We start from the raw sequence: 22,657 nt of genomic DNA on the forward strand, positions 1-22,657 counted from the left end.
AGCCTAAGAAAGGCAAGGTGAAGGAATATATTTGACGGTGTGCAAATCCACATCCACCACTAGAAAACTGTACTAAGACCCAGGCTTAGCATCAGATCCCTGGTTTCATTCAGTAGGTGGAATGGAGCTTTATCCTTCCCTCAAAGTTTATCCCAGGATATGACAATGTCACTTTGGGAATCGGTGACAGCAAATCTCCCAGAGCCAAAAACTGCACCCCTGTACAGTTTCCAGCCAGCCAAACAGCTTCTGGAAATTGGCCCGAAAGATGGGAATTTTAGATCAGTTGCTTGTCGTTCCTGGTCTTTTGCCCTCAGCCTGGCTCCCAGCCAGACCTTCGGCAAGGAGGGCACCGGTCCACACAGCGTGTGTGTTGGCAGCCTGAACCGAGTCTTGGCTGTAAGAGCATTTTATAAAATCGGAACATTTTTTTAAATTTTCAAAAAGTTTCTCAAACCTGGAAATAAATGAAACTTGAGCGTGAGAGGAGGTCTCCCCTGTGTCCTAAGAGTTTCCCCTTGTCTTGAAAAAAAGGGGAGAGAAAAGCAATCCCCTCCCACCCCATAAATGGAAATTTATGAAATTCAGAAAAGGCTTCATTTTTGCACCAAAATCTCTTACCTTTTCACATCAGGAGTATTGCCTGCAAAACCTCAGTAATTATCTGACTCCATTTTAGTGGGGTTTTTTTGGGGGGGGGTGTTGCTTTTTAGGGCCATACCAGAGGCATAGGGGAGTTCCCAGGCTCGGGGTCGAATCAGAGCTGTAGCCGCCAGCCTACACCACAGCCACGGCAACCCCAGATCTTTCACCCACTGAGCGAGGCCAGGGATCGAACCCGAACCCTCATGGATCCTAGCCGGGATCATTAACCACTGCGTCAAGAAGGGAACGCCCTCCGTTTTAAACACCTCATGTGTGACCCGAGAGTAACTGCTGAAGGGAAAGGAGTCTAGTTTGATTTTCAGCTGTGACTTGGGACCACTTCTGGAGTCTGAGGACAGGGGGCCTGGGGAGCGCTGTTGCATCGCACTGCACCCCCTCGGCACCCCCTCTCCAGGACGTGCCCACTCCAGCCACGCCTCCACCTGGGACCTGGCAGAGGAGTTATGGCCCCAGGAGCCTCCCCGTCCCATGGGCACTGGAGAATGAAGGCTTTGGCATTTGAGCCCCTCAGATGGGACAATTCTGGGGCACGTTCTGTATCACCTCCCAACAGTCCACAGCGATAATCTGCTTATGAATGAGACTCCCTTCCTCGTCTCTCCTCCCCACGGCCCCATCAGCGACGCAGGGGCCACCTCCCAAATAAGCCCCTTGCTCAGGATCAGCTGCATAGCGATTTAAGACACAGAAAGAAAGGTTTCCCACTGATGGAGCCCAGACTGGTATGGGTAAAAAACAGCTGTTTTCTTCAAGGAGTATTTTCGATTGGCTTTGTAGCATTTTCACTCTCCCTTAAAGTCATGTGACATGTCTAAAAATTTATGAAATACAAAAATATTTTACAAATCCATCAACACACTGGCAGAAAAAAAAAAAATCCAAAAAGTTGGAGTTCCCGTCATGGCGCAGTGGTGAACGGATCCGACTAGGAACCACAAGGTTGAGGGTTCGATCCCTGGCGTTGCTCAATAGGTTAAGGATCCGGCGTTGCTGTGAGCTGTGGTGTAGGTCGCAGACGCGGCTTGGATCCTGTGTTGCTGTGGTTCTGGTGTAAGCCAGTGGCTACAGCTCCAACTAGACCCCTAGCCTGGGAACCTCCATGTGCCACAGGCGTGGCCCTAAAAAGACAAAAAAAAAAAAAAGAGTATCATTCTTAAAAATTCTTAAGGTGATAAACTCACATGCACTCAAATGAGCAGAACTGTTGCATTACTGCATCCAGTCAGGCAGCTCCTCCCAGGCCGGACTTCTGGACCGCACTCCGGACGGTCACGGACAAAGGCTCCGTTGGTGCAGCGTGAGACGGCTAGATCCTGCTTTGCTGAACCCCACAAAGGAGGCACCTCGGAAGGAACAGGAGGAAGCATGAGGCAGATTTGAGTTACGGGCCTGAAAATCAGACACTGGGATTCCACGGCCCCCACCTGGCTCCTCGGTTCCTTGTCTGTTCCTGAAACAGGAACGGTGGTCGTATCCTCGGTAGGGGTTTCATAAAATAACCAGGCAAGTACCTGAGGGCAGCGCTCACGTTGGTAGCACATGTACTAAAACAGAAGCAATACAGACAAGAGTGGCACGGCCCCTGCCCAAGGCTGCCATTTAAATTGGTGAAGCATTGCAGATTTTTTCTGGGTCACTTTGGCGAACCTCAGAAATTGGCACAGCCTTGTAGTCAACTAGACTTGAAAGAAACAAAGAAAGGGAGAGAGAAAAAAGGAAGGAGAGGAAGAAGGAAGGAAGGAAGGGCCTCCCAGGAGACGGGAGCTGCTGTGCCTCCAGGCAGGGGCCGTGGTGCAGGAGGGATGGGTCCCGTCTCGGAAGCTGCAGCCCCTCCGGACTCTAGCCTCTCCCGGAACCAGGAGCTGGACTGGACCAAGCTCCCAGCCCTGATGGAGATGAAGATGGGTGACCCAGAGCAGTCCTGCTGTCCTGGGATTGCTCTCCAAATCCTTTCAACACAGACAGCGGGGCAGGAGGCAGGCCTGGGGCGGGAGGGCACGAGGCCGCAGCACTGCCGGTGGGGAGAGGCAGCGCAGCCCCCTACCCCAGTCCCGTCTGCACAGTGATGAGGTGGTACAGAGAACACCCCAGCCCTGCGGTAATCCGGGAAGTGGGGGGAACCGTGCCCAGGTGACGACACCGTGCAGCCCACGAATCTCACGCAATCCCAGTCCGCCGCCCACACCTGTGCCAACCCATCACCTCCCATGGCCCCGGCGATGTCCCCCTGCCCCCCACGTGGCGCTTTCCACTTCCTGTTCCAGTCCCACGTTCCCGTACTTGACACGCTGGAAGGAGAGCACAGGCCTAAAGAATCAGAGCAGGATATGCACATTGGAGAAACAAACTTCAGCAGCCGTCAGCTAGGCACCCTCGATCACAACAAGGCAGCAAGGCGGCCTCCCTGGAGGAAACGTGGGCTGCGCGCCGGCTTTGCAGAGGCTCGCGGGCAGCCGTCGCTCCAGGTCCCATCTGATGTGGTTACTCTACGTGGACCCACACAGGCATTTGAGTTAAAGCTCGGTGTATTTCATGGGGGATCATCTGTATAAGCTCTGTGTGATCGGCTGGTCGAGTTTACGAGAACAAAGCAGGACATAGATTTTCCCATCATGCCCGGATGCCGCCTCCCCACGGGGAGGCTGATGACATGTCTCCAGGTGTCAGGGATGTTTCTTCTCACAGGTCAAGCCTGCCCTGCAAGCACTGGGTGCTGACGGGTCCCTAACCATCAGCTGAACATTCTGGTTTTCTAAATTGCAGGATACTCTGAGGATGGGCTGCAGGTGGAATGATGCAAAGCAATACGCAGCAAAGACTGCACAGGCCTGACCCTCACCCCAGGGCATGGCAGAAATGTGGGTCACCCCCACATGCCCGCCAACCTTTTTCCCAGCTGAGAGGGGCAGACATAGACCAATCAGACAGCTGCCCAGATCGGCATGCGCCTAACTGTCCAAACAGCCAGGGACCGGCCATCACCTCTGCTGGCCGGCCAGTCAGACCAGGTCCTAACCCTGGTCTCTTCATGGTGTGTGGCTTTGACACAGGGGTTTGGGGCAGTGAGATGGGACAGGGATGGAAGGGGACCACAGAGCCCGCAGGCCCTGGAGGTGCCCTAGAGCTGGTTGTGTATGAAAAACACAGCAGCTGGACGCTTGTGCACTGTGCCTTTGCTGTGTGTGGTTTATGCCTCAACTTTTTTTTTTCATCATCTTTCTGCCTTTTCTTGAGGTTCCCAGGCTAGGGGTCGAATTGGAGCTGTAGCCACTGGCCTATGCCAGAGCCATAGCCACGTGGGATCCAAGCCGCGTCTGCGACCTACACCACAGCTCACGGCAACGTCAGATCCTCAACCCACTAAGCAAGGCCAGGGATCGAACCTGCAACCTCATGGTTCCTAGTCGGATTCGTGAACCACTGCGCCACGACAGGAAGTCCTATGCCTCAACATTAAAACGTGAAGAGAGAAAGGTTTTTTGAAGCACAGCCACGTGCACCCTTTAGTGGAATCTGGAAAGCTGTGTCTTCCTGGCACCCAAATCCTCCCCCCAGCAGCAGCAGCATCCTGAGCTGGAGGAGGCGGGAGGATAGAGGCCAGCCTTGACAATGCATAGCCAGGCCAGTGGCTACTTGTCTGAAAAGCTTGCATTTGTTTTTCTCCTGTCCACCTCTTTGTGGTGTGAATTTTCCCTCTGATATTTTAAACCTCAAACCATGTCACACATGCAGTCATGAAATGCTTGAAAGGTGAGTCTGGTGAGGTCTCATGCACTGTTCTGTGACCCTTTTCATCCACGCCCTCATGTTTCACACCGTTTGAGGCTGAAGAGCAGGGTGTCGGTAGCTGAAAATGGATGCCCTGAAGTCGTACAAAAATCTTGGCACAAAAACGAGGGAGAAAATTGTCTGTCTTCTCAATGACTATGTTGTGTGCGTGTGCGTGTTCGTGTGCGTGTGCGTGTGTGTGTGTGTGTGTGTGTGTGTGTGTGTCTTTTCTTTAAAGACGCAGCCACACCAGGCTGCTGGGTTGTTCCTGTCTGCTCGGACCTGGCCCAACACCTGACACCGTGGATGTGTGGGTACGTCTGAGGCTCAGCACAAGCAGAAACTACAGGAAAGAGTTAAACTGGAGAAGATGGACTTCGACAGACGTTCCATTAAAAACCAAAAAATGACTTTCTTGTTTATAACGTCATGGCCGGCAAATTTTAGCCAATGCAGAAAAACAGAAGAAACCTACAAACGAGCCACCAGAAAATCAGGTGATCCAGCGTCACAGCATGTAGAATGGAGCCAGTGGAGCTGCACAGAGGCCATGACTGGCTTTCCCCACGGTCACCGTCCTGGAGGAGCCACCCACCCACCCCCACCCTGGGAAGGGACTGGCCACGGCCAGACACGACTTCTTTCAGGTGAAGCGCTGACCCTGGATCACAGGTTGTGGGTCAGATCACACCCTGAGGGTACGACCCTGCTTGGATGACAGGCTTTTTTCTCTGCTTCCAGGTGTGACAGCAGTTCCAAGCTGTTGTCTTTTAAAGATGCATAGGAAAATAAAGTATAATAAAGGAACTATTTTTTCCAGCTTTGACAGTCTAGCCGTTTAAAAAAAGCTTCATTTTGTTCTTCTAAAGACAACAAATAAATATGAAAATGCAGCTACATCGAACTCGCAATGTGGGTTTAGCTTGCTTCCAGAATGGCGCAGATGGTCAGAATTACCTGTTAGCCTATCTGCCAGCTCACTGTACAAAGGAGGAGGCTTTTGCATCCAAGAGGTAAAATGATAATGCCAGGGTCACGTGGTAGGACCCGCAAATGCCTAGATTCCAAGGCCCTCTTTTCTCAGCTCCCACGGACCACTTAGGGGGTGGGCAGCTTTGCCAGAGGAGGAAGCGCCAAGAAGTCACTGGCAGTACGAAGTCTCCAAAGAGACGTACCTGGCTGTCAGCCCTGAATATCACCGAAATATTCTGGGTTCAGCACGAGACTCGCAGGGCCCCCCCGCCACATCCCCAAAGAGCCCTGGAAGGACCTCATGAAGGAGATCCGAGGGTAGGAAAAAGGACCGAGGGACAGAGAATACCCAGCAATCTTTTCATGAAAGGAACTAGGGCAAACCTTTCTGATGTTTTTATTCCTACCTCTGGTTTTGTGCAGAAAAGGCGCCAGGGATAGAGACTAACTCGACACAAAACCCTGCACGGGGCCTTCAGCTGCTCCTGAGAGAGCAACGTTAATTATCCAGCGGCTCTTGGGTCCTTAATTATTCTCCCGTCTTCGTTGGAGAAGCCAGCTTCTAAACCAAGACCCGTTTGCCAACTTACTCCTCCAATTCTCATTTCTGCTAATGATGCGGTTACAAACAGGGGTCCTTTGTTTCGTGTGCCTTTAAACTTGTGCATTTGCTTTTCTTCTCCGTAAAAACCAAAAACAAGCTATTCTGAAAGGTAGCAGTGGGAGTTCCCATCTTGGCTCAATGGAAACAAATCTGACTAGCACCCATGAGGACACAGGTTCGATCCCTGGCCTCCCTCAGTGGGTTAAGGATCCAGCGTTGCCATGAGCTGTGGTGTAGGTTGCAGACGAGGCTCAGATCCCGCATTGCTGTGGCTCTGGCGTAGGCTGGCGGCTACAGATCTGATGAGACCCCTAGCCTGGGAATCTCCACATGCCGCAGGAGCAGCCCTAGAAAAGGCAAAAAGGCAAAAAAAAAAAATTAAAAAATAAGTAAAAATAAAAAGAATTAAAAAAAAAATAAAAGTCAATAAGGGAATTCCCATTGTGGCTCAGCAGTAACAAACCCGACTAGGATCCACGAGGATGTAAGTTCGATCCCTGGCCTCGCTCAGTGGGTTAAGGATCCAGCGTTGCCGTGAGCTGTGGCTGTGGCCAGCAGCTGCAGCTCCACTTTCACCCCTAGGCTGGGAACTTCCATATGCTGCACATGCAACCCTAAGAACCAAAAAAAAAAAGAAAAAAGAAAAAAAAGGTCAGTGGAATATCTGAATAGACCCTCTGCCAAATTAGATAGGCAGATGGCAAATAAGCATATGGGAAAATGTCCCACCTCAAATGTCCTCGGAGAAATTCAGGTTGAAAGAGTGAGATAGTACTACGCAAATGTTGGAACATTCAACATCCAGAACACAGACAACAGCAACTGCTGGCGAGGCTGGAGCAGTAGGAGACCTGCACTCTTGGCTGATGGGCGTGGGACATGGAATAGGCTCTTTGGAAGAGTTGGAAAGTTTCTTTTTATAAAACTAACCATGCTCTTACTGTATAACCCAGCAGCTACACCTCCAGGCATTTACTCAAATGAATTGAAAACTTATGTTCATATAAAAACACGCTCACACATGTTTTTAGCAGCAGTGCAGTTACTTTTTTTTTTTTGTCTTTTTGCCTTTTCTAGGGCCGCTCCTGTGGCACATGGAGGTTTCCAGGCTAGGGGTCGAATCAGAGCTGCAGCCACCAGCCTACACCACAGCCACAGCAACACGGGATCTGAGCCACATCTGCGACCTGCACCAGAGCTCACGGCAATGCCGGGTCCTTCACCCCCTGAGCGGGGCCAGGGATCGAACCTGCAACCTCGTGGTTCCTAGTCGGATTCGTGAACCACTGCGCCACAGCGGGAACTCCAGCCGTGCAGTTACTTTGTAATGTTGTGTTGGTTTCTGGTGTACAGCAGTGATTCCGGTATACACATATATATATTCTTTTTCATATGTTTCCCATTGCGGTTAATTACGCCAGGTTGATATGGACCCTGTGCCGACAGCAGATCTTTGTCCTTTATCTTAGCAGCTTTATGTGTAATTGGAAGGAACCCAGATGCCCCTCAGAGGGTGCGTGGATACGGAAGCTGTGGTATTACTCAGCGCTGAAAATAAATGAGCTGTCAAGCCTCCAAAAGCCAGGACGGAACTTTAAATGCATATTATTACGTGAAAGAAGCTAATCTGAAAAGGCTACGGACTGTCCGAGTCCAACTTCATGCCACTGCGGAAGAGGCAAAACTGCAGCGACCAGAAACCACAGGTGTTAGTTACCAACACGGGCTCCTCGGTTTTCCCTTGTGCTTGTGCAGATCAAGATGTTAATAAAGGGCTAATGTGCGGGCGTTCCCGTCGTGGCGCAGTGGTTAACGCATCCGACTAGGAACCAGGAGGCTTCGGGTTCAATCCCTGGCCTTGCTCCGTGGGTGTTGGATCCAGCGTTGCCGTGAGCTGTGGTGTAGTTTGCAGACGCGGCTCAGATCCCGCGTTGCTGTGGTTCTGGCTTAGGCTGGCAGTTACAGCTCCCATGAGACCCCTAGCCTGGGACCCTCCATATGCCATGGGAGCAGCCCTAGAAAAGGCAAAAAGGGAGTTCCCGTCGTGGCGCAGTGGTTCACGAATCCGACTGGGAACCATGAGGTTGCAGGTTTGATCCCTCGCCTTGCTCCGTGGGTTAAGGATCCGGCATTGCCGTGAGCTATGGTGTAGGTTGCAGACACGGTCGGATCCTGCGTTGCTGTGTCTGTGGTGTAGGCCGGTGGCTGCAGCTCCGATTGGACCCCTAGCCTGGGAACCTCCACATGCTGCGGGAGTGGCCCTAGAAAGGGCAAAAAGACCCCAAAAAAATGTTTTTAATAAATAAATAAAGGGGTGATGTGCGTGGCAGGACGAGGGATGTGGGAACTCAGTGAACACGCAGTGCTCTCAACCGTGAAGTCCTCTTAGAAAGCCACAGCTTTCCAGATGTGTCTTACTTTCCCCACCTCTCAGGAGCCCCGGAGACACAGGTCTCCCTCCAGATGTTTCCAAAGGCCTCCAGCCCCGAGACTGAGAGCTGTGTCACAGACAACGGAGGCACCGCAGCTGGTTAGGTCAGCACATAAGCCCAAAGGCCGTCCCACTGATGATCTGGTCTCCGAATGAGCTAAACGGTCACCCAGAGTGTGACCCACCTCCAGGCCAAGGCAGAAAGGGCTGCAGGAAGGGCACAGGGCAGGGTTGGGGGGGGTTCCCTCCCCCGAAGCAAGCCACACTGCCCCAAGGTCAGAGATGCGCTCAAGCTGGGTCCTCGGAGGGCAGGAAGGGCTCTGCCTCTCGCTGGGGGTCTGAAGGTGAGGCCGCCGCTGATCAGCTGCCCCCCTGCAGAGTCTGGAGACTCTGTGCGGGCAGCCGCCTGTTTCTCCAACTGGCAAAGCAGAGGATGGATCTTTACTCGCATGGGCCTGATGCTGACCATCTAAAAGTCTTCTCCCAAGAGGACCACCACCAGGAAAGAGCCCAGGACCACGGTGGTCCTGCCGCGTTACAATCGCAAGAGAACTTTGCCCTGGTGAATCCATCTCCCTGGACAGGTAGGTTGTGGCTGAAAACAGGAGGGACGGGAAAGCACCAGAGTGGACGTGCCGGTGGGACCAGGGCCCGGGCTCTGCCTGTGTTTGCCCGGCAAGGGGCACCTCCCCAAGGCAGCCCTTCGCATCTGTGTATTTTAAAAATGTGTGTGGAGTCTTTCCGTGGCTGGCGTTTGGTGTTATCGTCATAATCAGCTGGAGAAGTAGGCCAAGCACATATTAGGAAGTCTACACCACAGCCTAGGGAACTAATTCAATCTTATGTAACCAGCTCTGTGCCGGGGGCGCCCAGGGGCCAGGAGGCCACGTGCCCATATAGGCGCAGGGACGCAACCTCGGGAGACGTGCTCTGAGTTTGCTTCCAAGAACCCGCGAGGCACAAGGCTGGGGTCCAAGCTCCCGAGAGTGCTCCCCTGGCCACCTACGGCTCCCCCAGCCAGAGCCATGTGTGGGTGAAGGCCTGAAACCTGACAGCATCTGCCAACACGCCTGGCTTTGTTAGGGGAAGGAGTAATTTTTTTTATTGAAGTCTAGTCTCCATGCCTTCAAAAGACATGAAAAGAGGGACACAGGCAAATGCCACCTCTCTTTATTTTATATATTTTATTTATTTATTTTTTATTATTTTTTAATAGTTATTTCCCCAAAACAATTTTTTTTTCTTTTTCTTTTTTGTTTTTTTTGCCTTTTCTAGGGCCGCTCACATGGCACATGGAGGTTCCCAGGCTAGGGGTCCAATCGGAGCTGTAGCCACCAGCCTACGCCAGAGCCACAACAACGCAGGATCCAAGCCGTGTCTGCAACCCACACCACAGCTCACGGCAACGCCGGATCCTTCACCCACTGAGCAAGGCCAGGGACCAAACCCGCCACCTCATGGTTGCTAGTCGGATTCGTTAACCACTGCGCCACGACAGGAACTCCACAATTTTTTTTTCTACTGTGCAGCATAGTGACCCAGTTACACATGCATGTACATGTTCTATTTTCACACATGATCTTGCTCCATCATAAGTGACTAGACGTAGTTCCCAGGGCTACACAGCAGGATCTCATTGCTCATCCATTCCAAAGGCAAGAGTTTGTATCTATGCATTGCTTCACAGGTTTTAAATGGCTTTGGGGGCTGTGGGCAAGGCCCCTCCAGCCAAGCAGATATGGTCCCAGCATCCCCCGTCTAGACAGATGAGCCCAGAGGGTCCTGGACCTGAAGTTTGTGTCCTCTTCTGGGCAAAGTATAAAGCACCAGCCTGGCATTTCTCTCCGAAGCAACTTCACTCTCCACTGAGCACCAAGCCCCAAGGCCCCCCTCCCTGGATCACCAGGTTTCCCAGCTTCTGACGGGGGAGGAGCCCATCAGCTTCCATGTCAGAGATCTGATTCCCCCCACTCCCCTCTCAGAGGTTGACCACAGGTGTGGGAGCACCTGAGAACTCGTGGGTGCCCAGGCGGGAGGATGGGGAGGTAGCTTTGCCCACGGCTGTGTGGTCCTGGGCAGAAGAGCCCCCAGGATCAGGAGACAGAGGTGGGGTCCTTGTGACCAGAGCCCGGGTCAGGGACCCAGGCTGCTTGCAGAGGTGAGCCCAGCAAAGCCAGGGGGAAGCCCAGCTTGGGGGCCAGTGCCGGGGTGCAGATACAAGACCACCAGCCCTCCCGCATCTGGCACCAGCAGAGGAGCCCCCTCTCCCCAGCCCTGGGGACACAGAGGTTCGTTCCCTGCAAGAGGGAGTGAACAAATTCCTGGAAGAATGGGCATTTAATCAAAAGACACAGGGGAGCTTAATTGACAATATAAGACCTGCCCACCGCAACGTGAGTGGGAAACGTGAAAAAGGAAGGACGTGAGAGTATGTTGAGACCCTCGTGCTGTGCATCCACAGCGTGTTAAATTAAAAAAAAATTTTTTTTGTCTTTTTTAGGGCTGTGCACATAGAGGTTCCCAGGCTAGGCGTCCCATCGGAGCTGCAGCTGGCAGCCTACGCCACAGCCACACCCGATCCATAACCCACCGAGCGAGGCCGGGGATTGAACCTGAGGCCTCATGGACACTAGTCGGGTTATTTACCAAGGAGCCACAACAGGAGCTCTGAGATGTGTGACATTTTTACCCTTGTGTAGTCTGCCCTCCCCTGGGTCCGGATCGTTTGTCAGGCCATCAGGTCTCCAAACTGGGCATCTTCCTTGCTCTGATGCTTGAAGGACAGTCCTATTCCTTGGCACTTCTGCCAAGGTCTTGTCTCTGGTTGAGACGCTTTCACCCCCCCCCCCGAGTTTCATCATGATTTGTCACTGCTACCATTTTCCAGCCCCATGGGGACATTCACTCTTTCACGATCGTCCCAGGAAAAACGGGCTCCCCCTTCTCCCGCTTGCCTGTGTCTTGTTATTGCCTAGCTCTTCCACCACGTGGCAGACCCCAGCTGCTGGCCTACGAACTCCCACTGTGGGAGAGAGACCCTGGGTCTTGCCTGCTCCCATGAAGCTAAAGTTGAGAACATAGGATTTGCTGAAATGATTTTTGGAGTCTTTTACTTTTGGGTTTTTTTTTTTTTTTAGGGCTGCTCCCGTGGCATATGGAGGTTCCCAGGTCACCTCGGAGCTACAGCTGCTGACCTACATCGCAGCCACAGTAACACAGGATCTGAGCTGCGTCTGCAACCTACACCACAGCTCACGGCAACGCCGAATCCTTAACCCCCTGAGCGAGGCCAGGGATCGAACCCGCCACCTCATGGTTCCTAGTCAGATTTGCTTCTGGGGAGCCACAAGGGGAGCTCTAGGATTTGTCTAAATGATCTTGAGTCCCTCGGTGATCCGCCAGGTGAAGGGTTGGCATCGCAATTCTCATTTACAAGGCCCTTGGCTCAAAGTTCATTGTTTGTCCAGCTTCAAAGAGTAAGTCAAAGAAATTGTTTGTTAAGGTGAACTCAGAGTCAGTGAGCTTCTGGATCCCAAGCTGCATACTCAGAGCCCTGATCTCACCCAGGGTCCAGATCTTACTCAGGGGCTAGATCCTGTCTCTACTACTGTTCCCACCAGAAAGACTGATGATAGACAAATGAGTAATAGGTGATAATTGATGGATAGACAGACAGACAGACGGATGATGGACAGATGATAGATGGTTGATAGAAAGATACTAACGGATCTTTTGGGGGGTGAGGTTGGGCAGAGAGAATACAAATGATAAAGCCAGGGAGGTAGGAATTCCCGTCATGGCGCAGTGGTTAACGAATCCGACTAGGAACCATGAAGTTGCAGGTTCGATCCCTGGCCTTGCTCCGTGGGTGAGGGATCCGGCGTTGCCGTGAGCTGTGGTATAGGTTGCAGATGCGGCTCGGATCCCGCGTTGCTGTGGCCCTGACATAGGCCGGTGGCTACAGCTCTGAGTCGACCCTTAGCCTGGGAACCATATGCCACGGGAGCAGCCCTAGAAAAGAACAAAAAAAAAAAAAAAAGCTAGGGAGGTAAAACTTTAAGAGCCGAATCTAAATAACTTTTGTCCTATCCTTACTCTTATTCCTCTTCTATCTATTCCTATTCTTATTCCTATCCTATTCTTACTCTAACTTTTATGTTAGTTTAAACTTATTTCCAAATACAAAGTTAAAACCGGAGTTTCCATTGTGGCACCAAAGAAATGAGTCCAACTAGAAACCATGAGGTTGCGGGTTCAATCCCTGGCCTAGCCTGATGGGTTAAGGATCTGGTGTTGCCATGTGCTGCAGTTGTGTAGGTCGCAGCTGCAGTTCAGATCCTGCGGTGCTGTGGCTGTGGCATAGGCCAGAAGCTGCAGCTCCAATTCGACCCCTAGCCTGGGAACCTCCATAGGCCGTGAGAGCAGCCCTAAAAAGCAAAAAAAAAAAAAAAAAAAAGTTAAAACCACAACAAAATGTGCTGTTTGTTCATTTTCAGTGCTTTTCCATTTGTTAGGTAACACTTAGCCCCCTCTGCTACACTGGGTCTTCCAAATGTTTTGAAGCAGGTGCAGGATGAGGCAGGGTCTGGGCTCCTGCAGCCCGCACCCACCCACCTCCCACTTCCGAAGCTGGGGAAGGATGAACTGCGGGTTTGACACAGGCTGGGGCTGCCCCCACCAGGATGCACGCCAGTCTTCTAAATTTTCACGCGTCCCAACAAATCCCACTGGCTTCCAAGGCTCCCCCTGCCTCCCCGCCCTTTCTGCCACCTCCGTGGGATCTTTAGGTTGTTTAACGAAGACACGGTACCGGCAAACCGGGGTCTCTGATCCCAAAGTGGGTCACTTCAGAGTCAGTCGCTCCTCTGGACCTGGGAGCCCACTTGTGCCCATCCCCTCACTCTCTCTGAGAGGCCAAGAGATGTGGGGAGGCGGGTTCGGGGTTGGGGGCTGCGGGAGGAGCGGAGGCAGGGGGAACCAGAGTGAAGCGGGATGGGGGAGGTTGGGGGGAGAAGGGAGCGTGGGGCAGAGAGACTCCGGATGGAGGGAGCGCGAGGGGAGGGGGGCGAAATGGGGAGGCGGGGGGCCTGGGAAGGGGCGGGAACGGGGGGGGCCCGGGAAGGAGCGCGGACTGGGGTGGGGGGGCCGTGGGAAGGGGCGGGGACGGGGGAGGGGCCTGAGAAGGGGCGGGGACGGGGGCGGGGCCTGGGAAGGGGCGGGACGGGGGAGGCCCGGGAAGGAGCGCGGACTGGGGTGGGGGGCCCTGGGAAGGGGCGGGGACGGGGGAGGGGCCTGGGAAGGGGCGGGGACGGGGGCCCGCGGAGGAGGAGGGGGCGGAGCAGCCGGGGCGGGGTGCATCCCCGCCTGGCGGGCGGGGGACCAGGCAGTAGCTCCTGGGCGCCGCGCGCAGAGCTCGGGAGCCGGGGAGCTGGCCGGGGAGCCGCGTCTCTGCGCACCGGCAGCCAGGCCCATGGTGGTGCCGCTGAGCCGGGATGAGGGCGCCCGCGCTGCTGCCGCCTGCGCTGCTGACCTGCTGCGGCTGGCTGCTCGCCCCCGTGAGTGCGCCCCGACCCCCTCCTCGTGGCGCCCCATCGCGTCGTCCCTCCCAAGAATGGAGCGCTCCCCGCGCCGGGCTGCGTGCGCTCCCGAGTCCAGGCGCGGGACTGGCCCTGGATCCCCACCTGCCGCTGGTCTCAGGGGAGAGGGGGCAGAGCCCCCGGGAAGCTCTGGACCCTCGCTGTCAGGGCGCAGAGAACAGAGCTCTCTCGGCCGGCCGAGTCTAAGACGGGTTGGAAAGATGCATCTGCCCCCTCCGCTCCGCCGTCCTGGGTTTGGTGGGAACGGGATCCAGTTTCTTGCTCGACGCCCTTTAAAGTGGAACCGGTCAGGTCGCCTCCTGCCGGAGGCTGTAGCCCGCGAAGCGGCTTCACGGGTCCTGGGACTCTTCCAGGGGTCGGCGACAGGGCTGTGGTCACCGGCGCAGGCTTCGCATTTCAGAGGCAAATTGGAGTTTGCTTGGTCCTTAAATACGGTCCCCTTCCACCTTCTAGTACTGTTACTGCTTTTTGTTTGTTTTCGCGTGTGTCAGGGAGATGGGATGTGGCTAAAGAAAGTTTTTTGGGGAAATAGTCTGCTTTGGTTTTAGGGGGTAGTTGTTTGGGGGTTTTTTGTTGTTGTTTGTTTTTAATCATTGTTTAAGAGCATTGGAGAAACAGAAGATTGTTGAATGACTGCATTTATAGATGCCTTCATCTCAAGACTTCTTCCTTTTATTTGAAGATCTTTAATAAAATACCAACCCTATTCCCTGCTTTCTTTTCTCAGGGACTGGAGACAGTGTTGGCCTGTGTGTAGGCGCACGCATTTTATGTCTTGGCCAAATCACTGCCTCTATTGACTCATAGCCTGGGTAAGGTTGCAGAGTCAAGGATGGAGCTATTTAGGGAAAGTTGTAATTGATGGGGATATTTCGGTTCTAGGAGCAGCAGCAGGGACCTAGCCCACCCCCAGGGCTGCCAAGCTTCTTTATCTCTTGTGAAGGCCCGCCAGGTCTTTCCTTCTCGCGGGAATCATTAGTGCCACCTAACTCATGCTTTGAAAGAGCGAGTTTAACAGCATCGGGAATTATTATGGTCCATGCTGCTCTAATTTCTAGGAGGCCCCCAAATACATCATATTCCAAGAATGTCAGGTATTACGGTGTCTCTCAATACCTTACCAAAAATCCGTTTTTCTTTTTAAGAAGTCTGTATAACTTCCCTAATTCTGTAAATGTAAGCTATTGCCTTTTCGTGTGTGCAAAATCTGGCCTGCCTGAAAACCAGGCGTGCGTGCGTGCGTGCGAGCGTGCGTACACCGCTGGTTGCCCGGGGATGAGCCCAGTGTGGGGACCCGAGCTTCAGATCTTTTTTAAAAAGGAGGAGGAATGTGGCAAAAGTCTTCAGCATTACGTTTCTTCTCTTCATTCCGTTAGGAAATGTTATTCCTGGTTAGCGTTCTAATAAGTCTAGGATAACTCAACCTAGAGGGCCAGGATATATGCACGAGTATGCTTTTCTTTAGTAACAGTAATATTTTGTTCAAACACGACAGTGGGGGGCATCGCTCCAGCCTCCAGTGTGCATGTGTCTTAGGGGTGGGAGGTGGCCATAAAAAGAGAGACTGTCAGACTTTGGTGAAAATAGAGACCCGAGAATATTATCTTTTCAGACGGAAACAGCATGCGGTTTTGTCTCTTGCAGGCATTCATAAACAATATTACTGATCGTGTCCCCTCCTCTTTACTACTGTGATGCATCCTGACATGAGGTCCCCCCCCCGCCCCAATCCAGTGCTGGGGCTCTCCCCCAGGCCCCTCCCTACAGACCCCTCAAAGCTTTTTGAAAAGCTCCTTCCCACCAGATTCTCAAGTTCAGTTTTGAATGTGACCTGCAGCCTCTAAAAATAAAGTTATCCTATTAGGGCTTTCCAGCGAAGTCAGAGGCTGCTCTTCGACAAAGTGTGCTGGCGTCTGGGCTTGTATGCAGTCATTAAGGGCCGTCCTGGACTAAACATGTATTTACTTTGATTAAATCAAGGGCTATGAAATGGAGGACTCGAATAGTGAAAGATTATTGCATTAAAGACCTCTATGGCCGCCAAATTAGTCCTCGCAGCCTACCGTGTGTTATGTGAATGTTTATTTTCCTGCCCCCCAAAAAGAGTCTATCAGGTTTCATACTTGTTTAGTAATTCCTATACAAAGTAAGTAGTGAAGCTTTTTTTTTTTTAAATCACCACACCAAAAAATCAAGGTGATACCTTTAATTTTTTTTTTTTTTTGGCTTTTTAGGGCCGCATCTGTGGCATATGGAGTTTCCCAAGCTAGGGGTCTCATCGGAGCTACAGCTGTCAGCCTACACCAGAGCCACAGCCACGTGGGATCCGAGCCATGTCTGCCACCTACACCCCAACTCACGGCAACGCCGGATTCTTCACCCACGGAGCAAGGGCAGGGATCGAACCCGCAACCTCATGGTTCCTAGTCGGATTCGTGAACCACTGAGCCAGGACGGGACCTCCAAGGTGATTAGTTTTAAATGAGAGTTAGTTTGGAAGCAGTTTGGGATGGTGAGGTTCGTTGGGCTTTTATGTAGAATTTTTGCCTGACTTTCCCCTTAGAGTGGCATTTTTCAGGATTCCTCTCTCTTTCAACCTTGACCAGGTGAACAGCATTCATCCAGAATGCCGATTTCATCTGGAAATACAGGAGGAAGAAACAAGATGTGCCGAGCTTCTAAGAGCTCCCACAGAAACCTACAAAGGTAAGGCAGACCCGTGATGAGTGACCTGGGCCCAGGACAGAGAAGCTGACCTGCAGGCAGCTTGCCCCTCCCTCGGGAAACCGGCGTGGAAGGTCACCCGTGTCTATAAAAGGAAATCTGTTTCCACTGTTTTTAATGAACTTCTGGCAAATAGCATCGGGAGGAGTGGGCATGGGGTTCGGGGGTAACAGAAACTTTTTAAAAGAAAGCCTCATCCTGAACAGAATTAGCTTCCGTGTTTTGAGATAATAGCAACAGTTACTAAAATAATTTCATGGGCATTGCTATAGTTTGCAAAAGCAACTCCCTTGTACACGCAGTGAATATTGATGTGATTTCTTACATTTTCACTTCGTAGTTACATTGTGGATCATTTTGATCCAGTTAAGCAGGGTGGAAATTTATTAGGACATGAGACTTTTGTTTTCCTAAAGAACAGACCTCATCTGAGTTCAGTGACAGGTGCTGATTTTATTTCTCCAGGTCCCAGAAGCAGGGCTGGGACAACACGCCCTCACCCTGGGCACCTTCACATGCTGTAAACGCTGAAGTTTCTGGGAAAACACCCAGATTATAAACAGTAGCAAACCCTTTTTGTCCTTTAGCTTTCTTCTCTGGTCTGTGTCATTTTTTTTTTTTTTTTTTGGTTCTCGCCAAGAAAAAAATTTCGAGTCCAAGTCCGATCATGTGTTCGAAGTGGGGTGTCCTGCAGAGGGCCTCGGGGAGCAGCCCCAGACGTGGGTGTTGTTCTGGACCAGTGCTGCCCGGTAAAAGCAGGATGCCAGCCTCCGGGGTAACCTTGACTTTCCTAGTAGCCACATTGAAACAGGTGAAAAGAAACAGGGGATTTCAATTTTAAAAGTATATCTTATTTATCCAGATATGGCCAAATTGTTATCCCTTCACCTTGAAGTCAATATAACATTTTGATGAGAAATTTTCTCTTTTTTAACTGCACATCTGTTAAAGCCAGTGTGCATTTTTGGGGTTTTTTGGTTTTTTTTGTTTTTTGTCTTTTTTGCCATTTCTTGGGCCACTCCCATGGCATATGGAGGTTCCCAGGCTAGGGGTCTAATCAGAGCTGTAGCCACTGGCCTACGCCAGAGCCACAGCAACTCGGGATCCGAGCCACGTCTGCGACCATCGGATCCTTAACCCATGGAGCGAGGCCAGGGATCGAACCCGCAACCTCATGGTTCCTAGTTGGATTCGTGAACCACTGCGCCACGACGGGAACTCCAAGCCAGTGTGCGTGTTGCACTCACATTCGGACCACATGTTTCAAGTCTTTCGATGCAGCTCTAGACCGGCCCTGAAATAGGCAGCCTGGGCCCCTTAATGTCATCCCCCCTGGAGCCTCCACTCCCTCAGCTGAAAATGCAGCCTCGGGCCCTAGGGCTCCTTCCAGCCCTCAAGATCTGTGGTTCTGCTGCACACACGTGTCCTGAAAGTCGTGTCTTCCAGAAGGTCTGGTGGGACTCTGTCCAGAGGAGGGCAAGCAAGGTGGCTCAGCTGCACCCCCAACACGTCCATCCTGTGCAAAGCCACACGGGACCCCTAGCCAGCTGCTCGTGGATAGACGGGTGTGGATCTTGCCATGGCAAGGACAAGACAGTTGGCATGGCCCCTGAGATCTGGTCCCTTCAGAGAACGTTCAGAGGCTTAGGGGAGCCAGATGCTGAGAGGAGACGGGCTGAAACCCTTAGAAGCATCTGGTCGGTGGCCAAGGAAGCTGGGTCCTGTCAGCACAGCCGGTAGCACCACCTGCGAGGCCTCGGCAGGGAGAGGGAAGGCAGGGCGCTGCCCGCCACATCCACAGTAGGTGACCGCCTCATACCACTATCGGGCAGTCACATCGTGGGCCCTCAGGCTTCTGCCCCCGTGGCATCTGCTCGGGGCGTGAACTTGCAGAAGCAGTGGACACAACCACCTCATGTGAGGGCATTGGCAGCTCCGCTTTTGCTCCCCAGGGCCCAGCACTTCCAATTCCCGCCACCCTCTTCAGGACAGGTGTCTCAGGCCCTCTGCCCCAAGCTCTGCATGCAGGCAGACACCCCCATGCCAGGCAGGGGAATTGTACCACTGACATTCTGACCTCAGACTGTAAGCGGGCAGTTTTATTAGTGATGCCCCTGCACCCCCACCTGGCCCTCCCCTGGGGAGCTGCTCCCAATCCCCCCCCCCCCGGCCCCGTGTAACTAGTGTTTTGGGGAAATGATCCGGAACTATTTATTGTCCTGGTGCGTCTGTCTTGTCCCCTGTTCATCAAGAGCATTTTGCTGACAAATAGAAAACTGGCACAGCAGGCTGCAGGGAGCACTTAACTTCTTGAAAACGGAGTTTGGCCCTGACTTTCCCTCCAAGGAGCGCCCTCGTGCTTGGTCAGGGTTGACTAGATGCACGTGGAGCACCTGCACGTTTGTGTCCAGGACTCACCTGGACGGCCTGCTGCACCAGGAGAAACAGCAGGTCCAGGGGAGGCTAGTTCTCCCTGTGACCCGGGAGGGCCTCAGCCAGGTCCCTTTGGTAAACAGATTCCTTGCTGCTGGTCAGCTCACAGAGGTGGACTGTGGCCTTAATTCGCTCAGACCGATGCCTTTTAGGAGTTCTCGTTGTGGCGCAGTGGTTAACGAATTCGACTAGGAGCCATGAAGTTGCAGGTTCGATCCCTGGCCTTGCTCAGTGGGTTGGGGATCCTGCGTTGCCATGACCTGTGGTGTGGGTTGCACATGCGGCTCGGATCCCATGTTGCTGTGGCTGTGGTGTAGGCTGGAGGCTACAGCTCCGATTGGACCCCTAGCCTGGGAACCTCCATATGCCGCAGAAGCGGCCCTAGAAATGGCAAAAAGACAAAAAAGAAGAAAAGAACAAGGCCTTTTAGTTCCACTTGTTCCAAAGGCATGAGTCAGTCCCTGGTCCCTGGCCAGTTGTTCACGAGTGTAAGCTGTTGCCCTGCGGCTGGACAGGGATGACACTTGGGTGGGGATGTGGGGGAAATGCAGGCACCGAACCTCCCAGCTCCCTGTTTTTACAGAACGTTAGAAACGCAGACTTCGCAGTTCCTCCTGGTGACTAATATCCATGAGGATGTGGGTTCGATCCTTTGCCTTGCTCAGTGGGTTAAGGATTCAGTCCTGCCACAAGCTGCAGTGTAGGTCACAAATGCAGCTCAGATCCAGTCTTGCTGTGGCTAAGGCATAGGCCAGCAGCTACAGCTCCAATTCAATCCCTATCCCGGCAACATCCATGTGCTGCGGGTGTGTGGCCCTAAAAAAAGAAAGAAAGAAAGAAAGAAAGAAAGAAAGAAAGAAAGAAAGAAAGAAAGAAAGAAAGAAAGAAAGAAAGAAAGAAAGAAAGAAAGAAAGAAAGAAGAAAGGAAGAAAGAAAGAAAGAAATGCAAATTTTAGGAGTTCCCATCATGCCTCAGCAGTAATGAACCTGACGAGTATCCATTAGGACATGGGTTCAATCCCTAGCCTCGCTCCGCAGGTTAAGGATCCGGCGTTGCCGTGGGCTGTGGTGTAGGTCGTAGACGCGGCTGGCTCGGATCCTGCGCTGCTGTGGCTGGGGTGTAGGCCGGCAGTTACAGCTCCGATTCGACCCCTAGCCTCGGAACTTCCACATGCTGTGGGTATGGCCCTAAAAATGCACACACACACACAAAAATGCAAATGTTATATCAAACATGCCACTTCCTAAAAGTCTGCAACTAGTGCTTTTTACAAAGTTCTGCGGGAGCCAGGCAGACCTCCCATGTGGGTGCTGCCTGGAGCTGCCAGGTTGCTTTCCGCGTGGGGGCTGCGCCAGGCTGCCCCCACCCCGTGGAGAACCACTCGAGATGCCGGATGGGCTGGGACATTGCGGACACTCACTGGGGTTCCTCGCAGGCTCTTCTGCCTGGTTGGTGTTCCTCGGGGTGACCTGCGTGTGACCCATTCTGACGTGCTAGATGACAGGACGGCAGGATCACTGGCACAGCCTGTGAAGATCTTGGCATCAGCTTGAGCAGAAAGAACTTGGGGGGTTAGATAAAGGCCACCCAATGACTGCCCTGCTTGGAGCCGTGGAGAAAGGTGCCAGTATTTTTTGCGATGACACATTTAGTCCTTGGACATTTTTTTTCTTTTTTCTTTTTTTGCCTTTTTGCCATTTCTAGGGCCACTCCTGCGGCATATGGAGGTTCCCAGGCTAGGGGTCTCATCGGAGCTGTAGCCACCAGCCTACACCACAGCCACAGCCACGCAGGATCCGAGTCGCATCTGCAACCTACACCACAGCTCACGGCAACGCCAGATCCTTAACCCATTGAGCGAGGCCAGGGATCGAACCCACAACCTCATGTTCCTAGTCGGATTCGTGAACCATTGCGCCACGACGGGAACTCCATGTCCTTGGACATTTTCTTATCGTGAAGGCTTTCTTAGTACCACGCTACAGCTAAAATACCTGCCCCCAAATCATGTCACCTTCGCCCCATAGGAAGAGCTGGCTGACACCCAGCAGCCCTTCAGAAGAAAGAGGCAAGAAACCAGAGCCTGGCCTGGCCACCCTCAGCTCTCGGCAGAGAAAGGCACCCTGGATCCTAAATTCCCTTTATTTCTTTTTGCTCTTTGAAATACGCGCCTGCTCAAATGCCAGGGATATAAATAGGCGTGAGTTCCCAGAGCGAAGACCCTGCAGAGGAGCTAAACTGGCCACGCAGAGGCGGGTGCTGGACACGACGAGTGACCACGCGACCAGTGATCACACCCTGTACCCTTAGCTTCGCGATGTTGAAGGCGAGATGAGCCCCTGCGGGTCTGTAGGAGCCACTTTTACATTCTGAAGGGTTAAGAATTTGCTGTGAAAGAGCATCAGAAACTCAGAAAAACTGGTTCTCGGTTCTAGTGAGGTGTGCGTCTCACACGGAATTCTTTTTATTACACGTTGAATCGAAAACAAACGGAAGGAGTTCCCGTCGTGGCGCAGTGGTTCACGCATCCGACTAGGAACCACGAGGTTGCGGGTTCGATCCCTCGCCTCCCCTCGCCTCGCTCCGTGGGTGAAGGATCTGGCGTTGCTGTGAACTGTGGTGTAGGTGGCAGACGTGGCTTGGATCCCTCATTGCTGTGGCTGTGGTGTAGACCGGCGGCTACAGCTCTGATGAGACCCCTCGCCTGGGAACCTCCCTAGGCCGAGGGAGCAGCCCTAGAAAAGGCAAAAAGACAAAACAAAAAAATAGAAACATGCAAACCAACACCCGACTTCAATTCTAAATCCCTCTAAGGGATTCACTTCGTAAAAAAGAAAAGCCTGGGAGGCAGTTAGGACTTTGTGACTTAGTATTGATTCATTGCTAAGACGGACTTAATCCTGCCAAGGAGAACAGCTAAGGCAGGCTGTCCCTCCCGGGGCTCTGCGGGAGGTTGTGAGTCAGCTCTCCAGCCCTTCCCCGTGTTCCCGCCTCACACAGGAACTGCCCTGGGACAAGACATCATTCCGACCTAGATCTGAGGGACGGTGGCCCGCACCCCCGGGGAGCAGGGCAGTGTCTGTGTTTCCTCGACGGTTCTGCAGTCTGAGCCGTGCGGTGAGGTGGGTGGCCAAGGTGGGCCTGACAGTGGACGCTGGCTTAGGACCAGAGCCCTGGGAAGGGCTACACTGCAAATTTCCTCTGCTTTGACCTTTTTTTTTTTTTTTTTGGCTTTTTGGCTTTTTGGCTTTTCTGGGGCCGCTCCCTGGGCATATGGAGGTTCCCGGGCTAGGGGTCTAATCGGAGCTGTAGCCACCGGCCTACGCCAGAGCCACAGCCACACGGGATCCGAGCCACATCTGCCACCTACACCACAGCTCACGGCAATGCCGGATCCTTCACCCACAGAGCAAGGGCAGGGATCGAACCCGCAACCTCATGGTTCCTAGTCGGATTCGTGA

At 52.8% G+C, this 22,657-nt stretch overlaps 1 protein-coding gene and 1 non-coding gene across 3 annotated transcripts in view; both read left to right on the top strand.

Annotated features, from left to right (window-relative positions):
- The first annotated feature begins 2,186 nt into the window (after positions 1-2,186).
- LOC125117842 (U6 spliceosomal RNA) lies at positions 2,187-2,293 on the top strand. Its single transcript, XR_007132747.1, has one exon. It is a non-coding gene; the product is annotated as a U6 spliceosomal RNA (small nuclear RNA).
- Positions 2,294-13,823: 11,530 nt separating this feature from the next.
- VIPR2 (vasoactive intestinal peptide receptor 2) overlaps positions 13,824-22,657 on the top strand; it is a 77,454-nt gene continuing 68,620 nt past the window's right edge. The window contains exons 1-2 of one of the 2 annotated variants that reach the window (XM_047763482.1): positions 13,824-13,996; positions 16,645-16,744. In XM_047763482.1, coding sequence (XP_047619438.1) covers positions 13,934-13,996; positions 16,645-16,744 — 163 coding nt within the window. In that variant the 5' untranslated portion in view covers positions 13,824-13,933. Of the gene's footprint in view, positions 13,997-16,480; positions 16,506-16,644; positions 16,745-22,657 lie in introns of those variants that run through there. The other variant, XM_047763483.1, reaches the window with a different exon arrangement.

Source organism: Phacochoerus africanus, chromosome 16 (genome assembly GCF_016906955.1).
Source record: "Phacochoerus africanus isolate WHEZ1 chromosome 16, ROS_Pafr_v1, whole genome shotgun sequence".
NCBI lineage: Eukaryota > Metazoa > Chordata > Mammalia > Artiodactyla > Suidae > Phacochoerus > Phacochoerus africanus.